This window comes from Physella acuta, unplaced genomic scaffold (assembly GCF_028476545.2).
Source record: "Physella acuta isolate Inbredline_101_S28 unplaced genomic scaffold, ASM2847654v3 ptg000017l, whole genome shotgun sequence".
Classification (NCBI taxonomy): Eukaryota; Metazoa; Mollusca; class Gastropoda; family Physidae; genus Physella; species Physella acuta.
In genome coordinates this window covers 3,534,014-3,548,390 of record NW_026731537.1, presented here as the reverse complement: position 1 = coordinate 3,548,390, position 14,377 = coordinate 3,534,014, and the positions used below count along the sequence as shown (strand labels likewise).

Below are 14,377 nucleotides of genomic sequence, written 5' to 3'. Positions count from 1 at the left end.
ATAAACTTATCAGTGTTTAACTAAAGAACACATCATTTAATTTTGAAACCTAATTCTGTGTAAAAACAACTCTTATATTGAATTCAGGTTTTGTATTTTCAAATGTTAAAATATTTTCCAGAACCGTGACTGGGGACTTGGCCAGTTTATTCGTGCTGCCAGTAAAAGCATAGCTTCCAACAGCAGTCCTTCAGCGCCACCTTCTGTTCCACCCAAAGAGGAGAGTGAACAGACTCGTCAACGAACTTTAAAAGAGATTGGGCCGTGTAGTACAATGTCTTTTGACATTGGCAGAACTTCTGATGATGATTTAGATGATGATCACGCAGATGATGAAAATGATGAGATTACCATGAGGAAGAGCAGTGGAAGCGTGTCAAAGAAAGATGTTACATCTGTGAGAAGGTCTAGTACTTCCATTTCTAGTCAGAAGCAGCAGGAGCGCAAGAACAGTATTTTAGAGGACAGTAGCAAACTGTTGGAATCCAAAAATGAACTTAATGGGCTTTCAATAAAAAAACATAGTGATAAAGATCCAAAGCAGCTGGATTCTATACCAAGCAGCAAGGAGGTTAAAAAGAGGCCAGCTAACGGTTCCATTCCTAAGAGACATGTGAAGGCAGGATCTAGTTCAGATGAGGATGAGATTGATGTGGAAGGCTTTACACCTGACCCTAAGCATCATCGTCTGACCCCCAGTCCGGACAAACCACCAAGCAAAGGTAAACAGGAGGTGACCAAAACCCTGTTCACTGACTCTTCTGTCAGTAATGACCCTGACCCCAAAGCCCTGGTCTCCAGGGGTAAAAATGCACCAAGTCATCTCATCAAGCACGACAAAAGGAAAGAAGAACCTGCTGTGATAGCATCTTCTTTTCCCTCGTCAGGCTGCGAGGCAGTTGCTCCAACTTCTGGGAAATCCAAAAAGAAGTTGCCAACAGAAAGTGCAGCCGCTCTTGATCACCTGGAGTCTATATCACGACCACCTAATTTACTTTCACCTTTACCCCATGCTTACTCACCTCCACCTGTTGATTCCTCCAAACCACTGCCTTCATTCCGGATCTCCTTTTCACCTGCGCCAGTGCACACCTCAGCCTCAAACAACCCACCTTTTGTCACACTGTCCCGCAGTGAAGATGGGACTAGTCAACCACGGATAATGGTTCATATCCGAAAAAAATTTCTAACTGAAAAGAACCTACGCAGGCTGAGGGAAAAGAAAGATAAACTTCGGAATGTAAAAACTGTGGCAGACACAAAACCCACAGAGTTCTCTTCTAAACCTGAAGTGAGTTCAGATGTTTTGAAAGAAACTCGAGTGCCGCCCATTTCAGATGTGAAAAGTGTTAGTGTAAACAGCAGCATTAGAGAGAACGAAGCCGCTGGTGCCAGCAGTTCTTCAGCTCACCCGCGGGCTTCTCACACCACCTCCTCCCCAGCATTCAAGACCACAAAACGCAAATCTGACACTGGTGGAGGTGACAGTGTTCCGCTGTCAAACCATAATTACAAAATTCCTAAATCCAGCAAATCTTCCAGCTTGGAAGCATTGTCTTCATCAGAACTTTCATCTTCCATACCACCTGACAGTTCCAAACTTGACAATATGTCCCATAATTCAGCATTGTCTTCCCACAATCATAAACTGGCTGATTCTAATGTGTCGCTCTCCAAATCCACGCCTGCTACTGATATTGCAAATAATGCCAACTCAACTGATGCCTCAAGAAAGGAAAAATCTAAAGTGTTGAAACGAAAAATGGATAGTGATGATGAATCTGTATCTAAGAAAATAAAAGATATGTCCAAGTAAGTATAGATTTCCTAAACGTCTTATTTTCATCTCAATTTTCTATATTTCAACCTGAATCCTATCTTGAAATTATCAGTTCCCCCCCCTCTCTGTATGCCTGATATGTTTAGATGCTCTAATTTAAAAAAAAATGTACACTTATTTTATAAAAAAGATTGAATTAATTAAAAAATAATTTTGCTGTAAAAACATATGGTATCTGCTGCTGTACACATATTCTGTTATTATAAACCAGATTGTTGATTTATGTTCTAAGATATTGGGCAGATTTATCTAAATGGTCATTTAAAATAATCTTATGCTATTGCAGTAATCTACTCAACATTTTCAGAACACCACTGTATATTTTTGTTTTTTTTTAATTTATCTATTTTTTTTTTAAGGTGAATCTGTATAAAACATCCGTGGCTCATTAATGTGCTGTCATGATGTTTAACTTTGTTTTCTGAAGTTGTATTCTATTCAACAAAACTTATCTTGTGTTTCATTCAATTCTAGCTCTTGAACAACATACATTATTTAATGAGGCTCAAGTTGCATGGCAGGGCCATTTGATTCCTCAGTCTAAGACAATTCCACATAGATTCTGATTTAAACAATTATGCCTAAGAAATGAATTCATCATAAATACATTAGACTATAATTAAAGTTATAAGCTTATCTGCCTAAAAGATGTGTGAATACAGTCTTTCTATCCCTTTAAATCCTTAACATTATACCAAGCTGATCCCTTTCTATTTTTTTTTTTGTTAAAACATACCAGCTATGCCAGTTAGTTACACATCATGATTGATGTCATATTTACAGTGACAAGAGTGGGAGCGTTCCCCAGCAGCCCACACCTGTCAGGAACCGTAGAGACAGTACTAATAGTACCTCCAGCAAGGGTAGCCATAACTCCTCTTCATCTAAAAAGACCAGAAGATTATCAAACTCCAGCAATAAAAACAGCAATAACAATAATAACATTGAAAAAGTAAGTAGTTTAACCACACTTTGGAAAATAATGACATTTTAAAATAAAATTAACAAAAAGTACATGCAAGGATTTTAACCCTCATTTAAAAAGTTGAAGAATTTTGGTACATTTATTTGAAAAAAAGAAAGGAAGAATCTCACCAACTTGGGCTGTATTGTTTGAAAATTAAGTTTCCATATTAATAAAATTCCAGACCAGTACCCCAGTGACAAATGGGCCAGAGAGTAGCAGCCTCCCGTTCAATCACTATGTAAATGGCAACAGTAGCAGTCGATCAGCACCATCATCTCGCCCCACTAACTTACCACCACCATCTCCTATTGAAACTCAGTAAGTAATCTTTAGTGAAACTTAATCTTTTGAAAATGTTTTTAATTATAAATAGTTAAATGATGTAAATTGATCTAAACAGCATGGATCCTGCTTTTGACTATGGGTTATACCTTAAGCTACATAACAATTTTTAAATCTTTGTAAGTTCATCTAGAGCAGGGGTCTCCAAACTACGGCCCGCGGGCCGGATGCGGCCCGCGAGGTCCTCTTATCCGGCCCGCTGAGATCTTTTTGTCCACGGAAAAAGCGTTTGTTGGTGATGGCTGAGGAACTTCGCCCAAAAAAATCAAAGACATGCCTCGAAGAAACTGGCCCCCGAACTGAAATTTGATACTTAATGCGGCCCTCGGACTGAAAACTTTGGAGACCCCTGATCTAGAGGAGCAAACTGAATATAAACTTCATTAAACATAATCCTATTTTCCCCTCTGATAAAAATGTAATCAACAAGATTAATTAGTTAATTAGGCTTTAATTAAGAATACTTGGAATGACTAGAACCACACCTATGTCCTCAGGTTACAGACCACTGAACACTATTTGGCCAGGGCTAAAGAACACAAGCATCATGCAGACAACCTAGTAAGTTATTTCCCCTGCCAGATGGCCTATTCTCCAGACATTTAGCAGACCTGAATCCATGCATACCTTATTACCCTGATTTGCCTCATTATTTCGATTAGGATAGGATCATAATTTAACAAAAATGTTTTTCTCCCCAAAGATCACTTTTTAAATGTTCTGATCACGGGAGATGTATTTTTATGTTCTATGAGTCATGTCGAATGATAGCTGGGCTTATGTCTCCATAGGTTGTTTCACACTTAACAAAATGTAGCTATCCAGATTATCTAAAAGACAATAGACTGAGTTGTTTTAAGGCTGGGGATATTGCAATAGATATCTTGAGTTATAATGATGTGCCATTCCAACCCTTTCATACCCTTACACCCCCACTCCATTTCAAACATTCCTCATTTTAGCTCTCCCTATACTCTTTATGTCCTCTCCCATCTGCTCCCCATTTTAATCCTCCTCAGCTTTCTTCATGTCATTTCTTGTTGACAGTGTCACCCAGCCCCCCCCCCTCCCCTCCTATTACCACGACGCCCCCCCCCCCCTCCCCTCCTATTACCACGACCACTAATAAGCTGCTTTGTTTGTGTTCCATAGAAAGACAAAATGGCCAGGTTTGAACCCTACCTGAGATCTGGGTTGAGTTTTTTTCTGGCTGGCTTCTCCATGGAGCAGACCAAACGAGACCTCAATGCCAGTTATAGCCTGTACAATGACACATCCAACTTATTGCAGTAAGTATCCCTGCTGGTATTTTGTCAGAGCTAGTGGAAACAAGATGTCTGCCTGCTTGTAATAACAATCATTATAGGCAAGTGTAGCTATTGACCTTTGTAGAAGGTCAAGGTAATTCAATGTTTGTGGTATTTTTGAGTGTAGAGGGGGGGAGGGTATGACTTGCATCACTGCTGTGGATGTGTTTATTGATTGTTTACCAGCTAGAGGAACTCACTGATACTCTTGTGGTTAATAACATATGCTGCACACCTCTCTGCAAGATACTTACACGTACACACTCTACAAGACACTGATTGATGCACACTCCACTCTACAGAACGCTCTTATACTTGTACACTCCACTCTACCAGACACTGATTCATGTGTGGGGGGGGGGGGGTGTGGACTAATTCCATTTCGTTGGAAAAGATGTCTGGAAGGTACACTGACTTGTACACACCCTAAGAGCTATTTGAACAGTCCTGTAGTACACTATAGGTCTTTAACACTAAGCTACCGGCAGGTGAAGCTGTTTTGCTCTAAACATAATGATGATGTCAGCCTGTAGTTTCAAAACAAACATTTGTATAGAAATACCAGTTCAGTTATAGTAAAAGTTTTACTAAATTGTGGCCGGGCTACTGCCCCTAACTTTTTGACGGGACACCTAATGATTACTAGCCTGCTGTTTTTTTTAAAAAAAAAAACCTCTCCTCTAGCCTTCTTTATGCTATTTGTCTAGTATCCTCCTATCCCACACCCTCCCACCCAGTTTTTACACATAGAAGACGATCCCCTTGTACCAGTAGCATGTCATTTTGTAATATCGCCCTGAAACGTTTGTATAAATGGGCAATGTAAACAAAACATCCAGCCACTTGGTTTCACTTTTGGCATCTCCCGCTGACGTTTGTCTGGACGATTCTGATTGGCTAGATTCTCCCAGCCATTGTTAGGGCCTAGTCTGTATTTTGTTGACTACATCACAGTGGCGCCGAGTTGTTGGACAAACTGACCACCGTATGGTCCACTAAACGGTCGCCTCCACTGGTGCAGAGGTGTGTGGTGAATGCACCACGGCCCAGCACCTGTAGCCACCCCTCTCCCCCCCCCCCACCTTATAGCCGTGTAACTGCCCGACAGTTTATACCAGCGCCATGTAATCTATTTATGGTTTATTCCCCCCCCCCCACAACTCCGTCTGTGTCACTCTGACCGTCGCGTACGTGAACTGGACATCTTAAGATGATCCGTTAGGTCACGTGTCCGGTCTGTCTCCCAGCCGAATGTAGCGCATGATAACTGTTGATGGAAGCTGTGGGAAAGGGGGTGGACCGTGCATCTCAATCCTTTACCGGAGACTCGCTCGTAGTGTCGACGGACCACGCCATTCACGGCTGCTTCACTTTCATGACCTTAACAAATCGGTCAGAGCGGGAAGTATGACGTCATGCATGTTTATTTTTTTTATAATGTACTCCCGTTTTCCCGTATAAGTTTTTTTTATCACATAGATTCTTATATTTAAAAAAAAACAAACCCGGAGTTTTTTTTTCTCGTTGGAACTATTTTGTAGATTCACCGATTGGCACTAAGATTTGCGTCGCCTAAAAACATTTGGTGTGCGGGTTGGTTTCATGTGTATGTAGCCACATGTCTGAAACCAAACGGAGGTAGCCAGTTTTAGCGTTAAGCCAGTGGGCGTATATTTGAATCGTTTACGTTGTCCCATGTTGTTTAGAGTTGTTTAAAAAAATGGATTGTACTGAAACAAAAGGTTCCAACCCCCGTTATCTATCGGCCCCTATGCTGGTGTGTAATGAGCGGTGTATCCCACACAGCAAGTCTGTGACAGCTCCCGGGGTTTTGGCATATAAACAAGCACAAGCAACACAATCCGGGTTAAAGTACGAGCCGCTCGTGTACATACCTCGCTATGGAATGCATGCACAACAACTCCAGATGCTAACTGGCTGCTTTCCCTTCCTTGCGCCACCGTTAAAGTGGCATGACCAGTCAAGTGTCTTAAGAGCTGTCAATCAAAATATGCTGCTATTTTAGTTCACTTTTCTTGCTGTGGTTATGATCCAGTCACCTAAAACATGAGGCATTTCTACATGCTTTAAAACAAACACTTGAATGGATTTATTATTATTTTAATCTTAAACTGAAAAATATTCATTGAAATTTTTGTTAGCATTTTATCTCACTGCCCCTGCCCCACACCCCACCCTCCTCGTGAATTGTTGGTATTTATAGCAGCCATAAATACAGCAAGCCCAGAATTGTATTCCCTGTCCCTTTGCATAATCTCACCCATTTTCCTAGCTGATTCACATCTACCCATTTGGGGATTGGCTAAGGAAAGATTACTGATTGTAGCTGATTATTGATTATCTCTGTGTTTCTGCCATCAATCTTTAAATAATCTTAATGGCACTGCACTGAGCACTTGAACCAGGGAAGTGGGTTAACAGTACTTTTTTCCTGGCTGAGAGAGTTTAAGTCTGTACTATATCAGAAGGATTTATTCTTAAAATTTAAGCCTGAGATGGGTTGATTAAAAACAGAGACAGTGAGAAAAAATGTCTATGAGAGAGGAAACCATATGTTGATTCTCTGACTCCACACTGAGACTGGCAATAAAACAAATCCATATTCATTAATATTCCTAGCTGCCTCAGGGAGTATATTAGAGAAATGAGATTTGTTCAGATCCCTTGGCAATTCACATTTTTTGTCTGTTTGTTGTGTCAGCAGTTCAGGCACTGTACCAGCAGTACTGGCCACTGTACCAGCAGTACAGGCCACTGTACAAGCAGTACTGACTACTGTACCAGCAGTACTGGCTACTGTACCAGTAGTATATTACATTGTACCAGCAGTACTGACTACTGTACCAGCAGTACTGACTACTGTACCAGCAGTACTGGCTACTGTACCAGCAGTACCGGCTACTGTACCAGCAGTACTGGCCACTGTACCAGCAGTACCGGCTACTGTACCAGCAGTACTGGCCACTGTACCAGCAGTACTGGCCACTGTACCAGCAGTACTGGCCACTGTACCAGCAGTACTGGCCACTGTACCAGCAGTACTGGCCACTGTACCAGCAGTACCAGCTACTGTACCAGCAGTACTGGCCACTGTACCAGCAGTACTGGCCACTGTACCAGCAGTACTGGCCACTGTACCATAGTACTGACCACTGTACCAGCAGTACTGGCCACTGTACCAGCAGTACTGGCCACTGTACCAGCAGTACCGGCTACTGTACCAGCAGTACTGGCCACTGTACCAGCAGTACTGGCCACTGTACCAGCAGTACTGGCCACTGTACCAGCAGTACTGGCCACTGTACCAGCAGTACTGACCACTGTACTAGCAGTACTGGCCACTGTACCAGCAGTACTGACCACTGTACTAGCAGTACTGGCCACTGTACCAGCAGTACTGGCCACTGTACCAGCAGTACTGGCCACTGTACCAGCAGTACTGACCACTGTACTAGCAGTACTGGCCACTGTACCAGCAGTACTGACCACTGTACTAGCAGTACTGGCAACTGTACCAGCAGTACTGGCCACTGTACCAGCACTACATGCCACTGTACCAGCTGTATATTACACTGTACCATAGTTCTGGCCACTGTACCTGCACTACTGGCCACTGTACCAGCAGTACACTCTATTTCAAAGTAGAGACCTGTGAATTGAATTGTGTGCAATTTCTTTGATTCATTTGTTAAATGGATATTTTTATTTAATGAACAACTATGAAACATTACATTTGTTGCAGCAATCAATACCATTTTTCTGTTACCCTCTGCTCTATTTTTTTTATTAATTTAATCCCATTAGTTGATTAAATGTATTGATTGTTTCAGATATGTGATCAGATTGAGAGCCAATAGCAGCTCCAACCCTGAGTCAAGTGATAGGGAGAGAAAGTTAATAGTATTAATGTAAGTCACAAGTGCTTTGTTTTCTCTGCAAGTCAGTAGGTACTTAGATTAGTCTGTGTTGTAATCATTTGAACAAAGGTACACACTGGTATACACTTCAGGAAAAATTCAGGAAAAATTCCAATGTCAGTTTTTCCTGTATTTCCAGAATCCGCTTGCGTGCCTACCTGAATCATAGACTGTACAGGCTGAGGAAGCCTGAAGTGAGCAAGCTGAAGAAGGTGATAGAGTCAGAACAAAGCAAGGTAAAGTCTTTATATTCTTGACCTAGTGTTGAACTACCTTAATCTGTGGGGGGAGTGGCTTGTTACTTACCTGTCAAATCTTATTTGTTTACATTTCAGCTCCAGACTTGCCCACCTGCTACAGCCAACTCCACATCAAAGCCCTTCGCCCCCTCTCCACACCAGAACAAAAACAGTACTGGAACCCCATCCCCCATGTCCCCCACCCCCTCCCCTGCTGGCAGTGTTAGTTCTCAGGTAAATCTTTATCTCCTCCCACTGTTGTTGACTACAAGTGTTCATTTAGCCATGGGATCTAGTTATTATGGTCACTTAAAAATCCAAGTGTTTTCATGTTTTATGACGTTTCATAGGTAGACTTGACACTTAGGGCTTATAAATAAACAGATTGTTTACTAGGACCATGATTTTTACATGTAGCTATTTCCATGCACTTGTGTGCTAAGTGAGATTTTTTTTTTCTGGAGACATGAAATTATTTCAGTACTGTTGTAAAATTGTACATGTCTCTCACTGATCATGTTTTTGTTGTTGGTGAAGTTTTTTTTTCTTTCTTATTTATGTACAAGTCTACAAACTTACTTGATTTGTTATAATGATATACAAGATTTATGTTTGGAAACATTACACATTTGTTTATATACATATAAAAAAAACCCATGCAACATTGTGTTCTCAGGGTAGCTGTGAGTTGGTGTCAGGTAAAATACCAAATGGCACAGCCCTTCCTCCAACGTCCAGTGGGATGGTCAGTGTTCAACAGAGAGTTCACACTGTCACTCAAAGATATTTTGCTCTTACTAGTCATATGGTCAAGGCTCTGGAGCTCTGGGACCAGGCAGATGCTGAGGCCAAGGGTTTAGAAGGTACACATTACTCTCAGACCATTCTAGATGCTGACATGAATTTCTCCTTTAAGAATTTGATTTTACCTATGAAAATATTCATAACAAATTTTGTTCCTGAAGTATTCAAAAGTTTAAATTTCAATGTTTATTTTCAATATTTTTTTGTAACTTTATAATTTATACAACAATTTTTTTTAATACAGCTAGATCTATTTTGTTATTAGAAACATGGCTATTATTAGAGGTTTAGCATGGGAAAACTTTAAACAAATTCTTAAGGTGGTCAGTTACATATCTTTTCTTTTAATATGTGAACTAATAGTGGTTGTGCGTTTTATTTATAATTTGATCTGTTCTGTTCATCCTCTCTAGAATTTTTCACACTTCTGGACAACGCATGTGGAACGTTAACTTTTCACTCAGAACCACCTGTGATAGTTAGATACATGAAACATGCTCTTCGCCTACTCAACTTGTGACAGAGGACAAACTGACACTGCTCCTGCAGTCAACTGATGCTGCACCTGCAGTCAACTGATGCTGCACCTGCAGTCAACTGATGCTGCACCTGCAGTCAACTGATGATGCACCTGCAGTCAACTGATGCTGCTCCTGCAGTCAACTGATGCTGCTCCTGCAGTCAACTGATGCTGCTCCTGCAGTCAACTGACACTGCTCCTGCAGTCAACTGATGCTGCTCCTGCAGTCAACTGATGCTGCACCTGCAGTCAACTGATGCTGTACCTGCAGTCAACTGATGCTGCATCTGCAGTCAACTGATGCTGCTCCTTAAGTTAACTGATGCTGCCCTTTCAGTCAACTGATGCTACTCCTTAAGTCAACTGATGGCTTTCAGTCAACTGATGGCTTTCAGTCAACTGATGCTGCCTCTTCAGTCAACTGATGCTGCCTCTTTAGTCAACTGATGGCTTTCAGTCAACTTATGCTGCTCCTTCAGTCAAGTTATGCTGCTCCTTCAGTCAAGTTATGCTGCTATTACTAAAGAATCCTGTATCCAACTCTAGTCTATTGTGTGTTGTTCAAGGACATGATCCACAACACCTAGGAATTAAAGTATTCATGTGCACTGGTATCTGACAAGTCAGTTCTACAAATTAGAGAAGGCACAAAGATGTTAGGTACAAATAACTATACAATATACACATTTTAAATGGTTGTCAAGCTACTTTGCTTAGAAGATAACTATTCTGTTCAATTAATTAATGGCAAGTTTTTTCTGCTGCTCTTTGTTATCTCCCCTTGTGCCCCTAATTTCAGTTCTTGTATGCATCTTATGAAGTGGTGACTAGGTTCAAAAGTTGTGAGATTATGGAACAAATTTGTGTCAACACATAATTTATTGCTCCCTAATGTTGTTGTATGTTACTTGGTTTTGGTCCTTTTAAACTTGAGTGTCACCAGCAAGTATTGAAAGGTTGTTTTTTTTTAACTTCAGTTTTCAAGTAACTTACAGGCATTACACTTTAAAGCAAATATTTATTTTTTGTTTTTGAAACTTGAAAAACCAAGAAAAAAGCACTTAAGTTGGGTAATATGAAATGTATTATTGTTGTTTGAAATTATTTTAAATGTGTTGAATTTTTTTCCTGCAAATCTGTATTATTGTAGAGTTTGAGTGAGCATCTAATTTATATACTAAGTGGTAGCTCTCTGAATATGGCATTAGGGAGTCAGGATTGTGTCAGGTCTTCCAGAAATAACAAGAGTTAAAACAGGCATTCTACATAGTTACTTATGTTTACTGTCCTTTATTTACTTTCATAATGTATGCATTTTTTCTTTGTTTCTTTCTGCATTCCTTGGTCAGCTTCCATAAATGGTTAGAACTCTTGCCTCAACTCTAGCCACTGTGTAAATATGTAAAGGCTCATGACTTTTGTTTCACTCATCATTTGGTCCAAGTTTTTGTTAATCAAGACACCCGCTCTAGAAATGTACTTTCTTTCATTTGTCCTGAAATGTTTGCTCATAGTTTACTTATCTTTGTTAACTTGCATTTTTCAAATTAGAAAATACCTTTTAGTTTTTTAAAGTAACATGTAGGTAAAAAAAAGAGCGTATTTAAATTGGGGGTAAGAAAAATATTTCCCTAACGTTGTGATCCCTAAAAGGTACATTCCCAAATTGTTTGACCGCCAATGTATACTTGATTACTAAGAAAATGATTAACACATATCGAAAAACAAGCAAGTTTACAAATTTTCACTTGGTACATATCTGATGTGTTAAGCAGATGCTAAGCTGTGTTATACACTCTTGTAATTAGTGGACAAGTAATTTTAACTAGTTACTGCTGGTCAGTGAAGCCATTAGGATAAACATTTCCAGTTAGTCTCAGCCTTTAGGACGGTGTACATTTGTTTCTTTCTATTGTAGGGGACAGTAGGATAATTTGTTGAGCCAAACATGCTATAAATTCTGTAGAAGAAAATTACATTGAAACCAATGTGTACTGGCTGCTGTTGTTTTATCAAGTCATCTGTTAGATTTGGTAAGATTATTTTTTACTTAAGTAACAAAGTACTTGTTGTTAGCCAAGTGCTGAATTTAACTAAGCTTTGTGTTGAAAGGAATTTTCTCGTTTTTTACTTGTAGCTGTTTTGTATTATTACTTTCTGAACATTTTTTCCCTAGTATGTTATTTATTTTTGTTTTATCAAACGTGAAGCCTTGATGTAAAGAGATTTTAATTGATGCTCTGTTAATTATTTGTACAGTATTTCTGAGGATAACTAGTATGTTCTCTTTAAACTTGAAAACATTTTACTTGGTATGACGAACAAAACTAGCAATCAAAAGCACTTTAAAAAAGTAACGAAAACTCCAAACTTGGTATCTTCACTAACATTAGGGTCAAACAATAGAAGAAAGAAGTTGTTTCTGATTGAATATGACTGAATGTAAATAGAAAGATGACGGAGAGAAGATGTATTGATGTATGTTAACCAATGGCCACCTTTTGTTGTGCCCAGTAAAATTAGCGCGGCATCAAATTTGTAATCAAACGGCATATTGCATGCTTTGAGCAGCAAATCCTTAATCAGACTTTTGTGATACCATCTATTTATACTTAACTGATCAAAGGCCTCACAGAGCAGTGTTTGTACGGAGGAGGATGTGACATGTTTTACACACACACCACACCACCCAATATATTTTTAAACAAAAAAAAACGTGATATTTTCTTACTTTTTTTTTAAACAAAGCAAAAACCAGAATATTTCTAATTGAAAGAAACAAACCATAATAGTATCCTTGTTGTAGGACATGTTAAAGCTTGCTGTAAGCTTGTGAGTTACCTCAGCTATTATAATCACAGGGGAGAGAACTTATACACTATTGCCAGGTTTGCATTCAAGGGGAAAAATTTGTATAAAGAAATAATCATGTGCTAATTTCATTGTCTAAGTCATTTGCTCAAAATATTTTAAACATATTGAGAAGAAAAATTGGAGATAACACTATTTAAGAATGATGTTTACTTGGAGATATGCAAGTTCAATGTGTGGTCACCATGACCTAGATTTTTTTCTCTCTTTGTACATTGTCATGTGATAACTATGTAATCTCAAACTCTGCTCTCTTGTGAACACATTGATTGAAAGATCTTTCTTTATTTTTCTTGTCTCAACTGCTCAAACGAGTCAAACATAGACCACGTCAGCTGTGATTTCATGACAGTGTTTTTGGCTGGTTTGGAAAAAAATCTGCCCAAATATTTTATTTATCAACCAATTCCACTACAATCTCTGCATTCCGATGCTGCACTTCAAAGTTTTTTTTCTCTGGGTTGTAGAAAAAACTCTGTGTTGTCTGTCCACCATTGTTTCTTGTTGTGTGGTTGTTGACCTTCTCTGACAAGGTGAAAGTGCTAGTTAAATCGGGGTACCAAAAAAATACTGCATTAAGTTTGTCTTCCAGTGTGAGTGTGTTTTCCCCACCTTTTTCCCAGTGAATTTAGCCTGCGTTGCTCCCTTGATGTGCTTCACGACATTCCTTGCTATGTGCTGGCAGTCTTTAAACGTAGAAAACATTCTGTTGTTAAAGAAGACCAATGTTGTTTCAGTCAATATTTCTATTGTACATTTAATGAGCAATTTTTTAAACCATTTTGTGAACTCAATCAAAATTTGACTCATTTGCAGTAAATTTTTAAAATACATCCAGTGACTTTATGAAAATTGTTAGAACCTAACCGATTGATTTACATTTGTTTTCTAAAATTTGTCAAGCCAAGTACATTGAATAAGTAAGATGAAGCTAAATGGACCAGTATTAGTGTGACTGTTACACTTTCTTGTCCCGTTAGTCGAGGTTTCTGTGAATGCATTTGTTCCCTGTTGTTATCCCACTCTATGCTAACATTTCTCCTTGCATACATTCAAGTGCCATACAACACTTCTTCTGGTATCCTTGCATATGTGATGGATTGGCTTGAACTCTCCTAGGCCTTGCTCAAGCCAACTGTGTGAGTGATAGAAGCACAGAAGATGTTAGAGGGTCACACTTTATAGACCTTTTTATCTACATGCAGGATCAGATGCATTTTTTGGATGCAGTTAACCTTACAAGTCCTATGTCCTAAATGCTGGCACTCGAAAAATAATTACAATCTTTTTTTTTAAATTTTTTTTTTTGCATTTAACAAAGATTTGACCCTGTGTTCTCTAATATTGGTATATATATTCTTTTACTTAACATCCTAATTGTTGTATACAGTGGGGTATTATCCTGTTCTTTTCAATTAAAACCAAACTTGAAGCCACTGATGGTAGCTAGATATGTGTAAATGCTCGTCTGTATTTTAAAAAGAAAATAAGTAGAAACAGCTTTAAAATTAAACCATCTTTTTTGTTTTCTGGCAGTAATTTTCAAAGC

The 14,377-nt window shown here is 39.2% G+C and overlaps 1 protein-coding gene across 2 annotated transcripts in view; it reads left to right on the top strand.

Moving 5' to 3' along the window:
- LOC131938345 (serine-rich adhesin for platelets) overlaps positions 1–10,276 on the top strand; it is a 47,631-nt gene extending 37,355 nt beyond the window's left edge. For both annotated transcript variants that reach the window (XM_059296362.1, XM_059296353.1), the window contains exons 12-21: positions 122–1,812; positions 2,624–2,792; positions 2,989–3,125; positions 3,647–3,710; positions 4,302–4,438; positions 8,308–8,385; positions 8,534–8,630; positions 8,730–8,867; positions 9,310–9,496; positions 9,851–10,276. In XM_059296362.1, coding sequence (XP_059152345.1) covers positions 122–1,812; positions 2,624–2,792; positions 2,989–3,125; positions 3,647–3,710; positions 4,302–4,438; positions 8,308–8,385; positions 8,534–8,630; positions 8,730–8,867; positions 9,310–9,496; positions 9,851–9,957 — 2,805 coding nt within the window. In that variant the 3' untranslated portion in view covers positions 9,958–10,276. The remainder of the gene's footprint in view (positions 1–121; positions 1,813–2,623; positions 2,793–2,988; positions 3,126–3,646; positions 3,711–4,301; positions 4,439–8,307; positions 8,386–8,533; positions 8,631–8,729; positions 8,868–9,309; positions 9,497–9,850) is intronic.
- Positions 10,277–14,377: the final 4,101 nt, after the last annotated feature.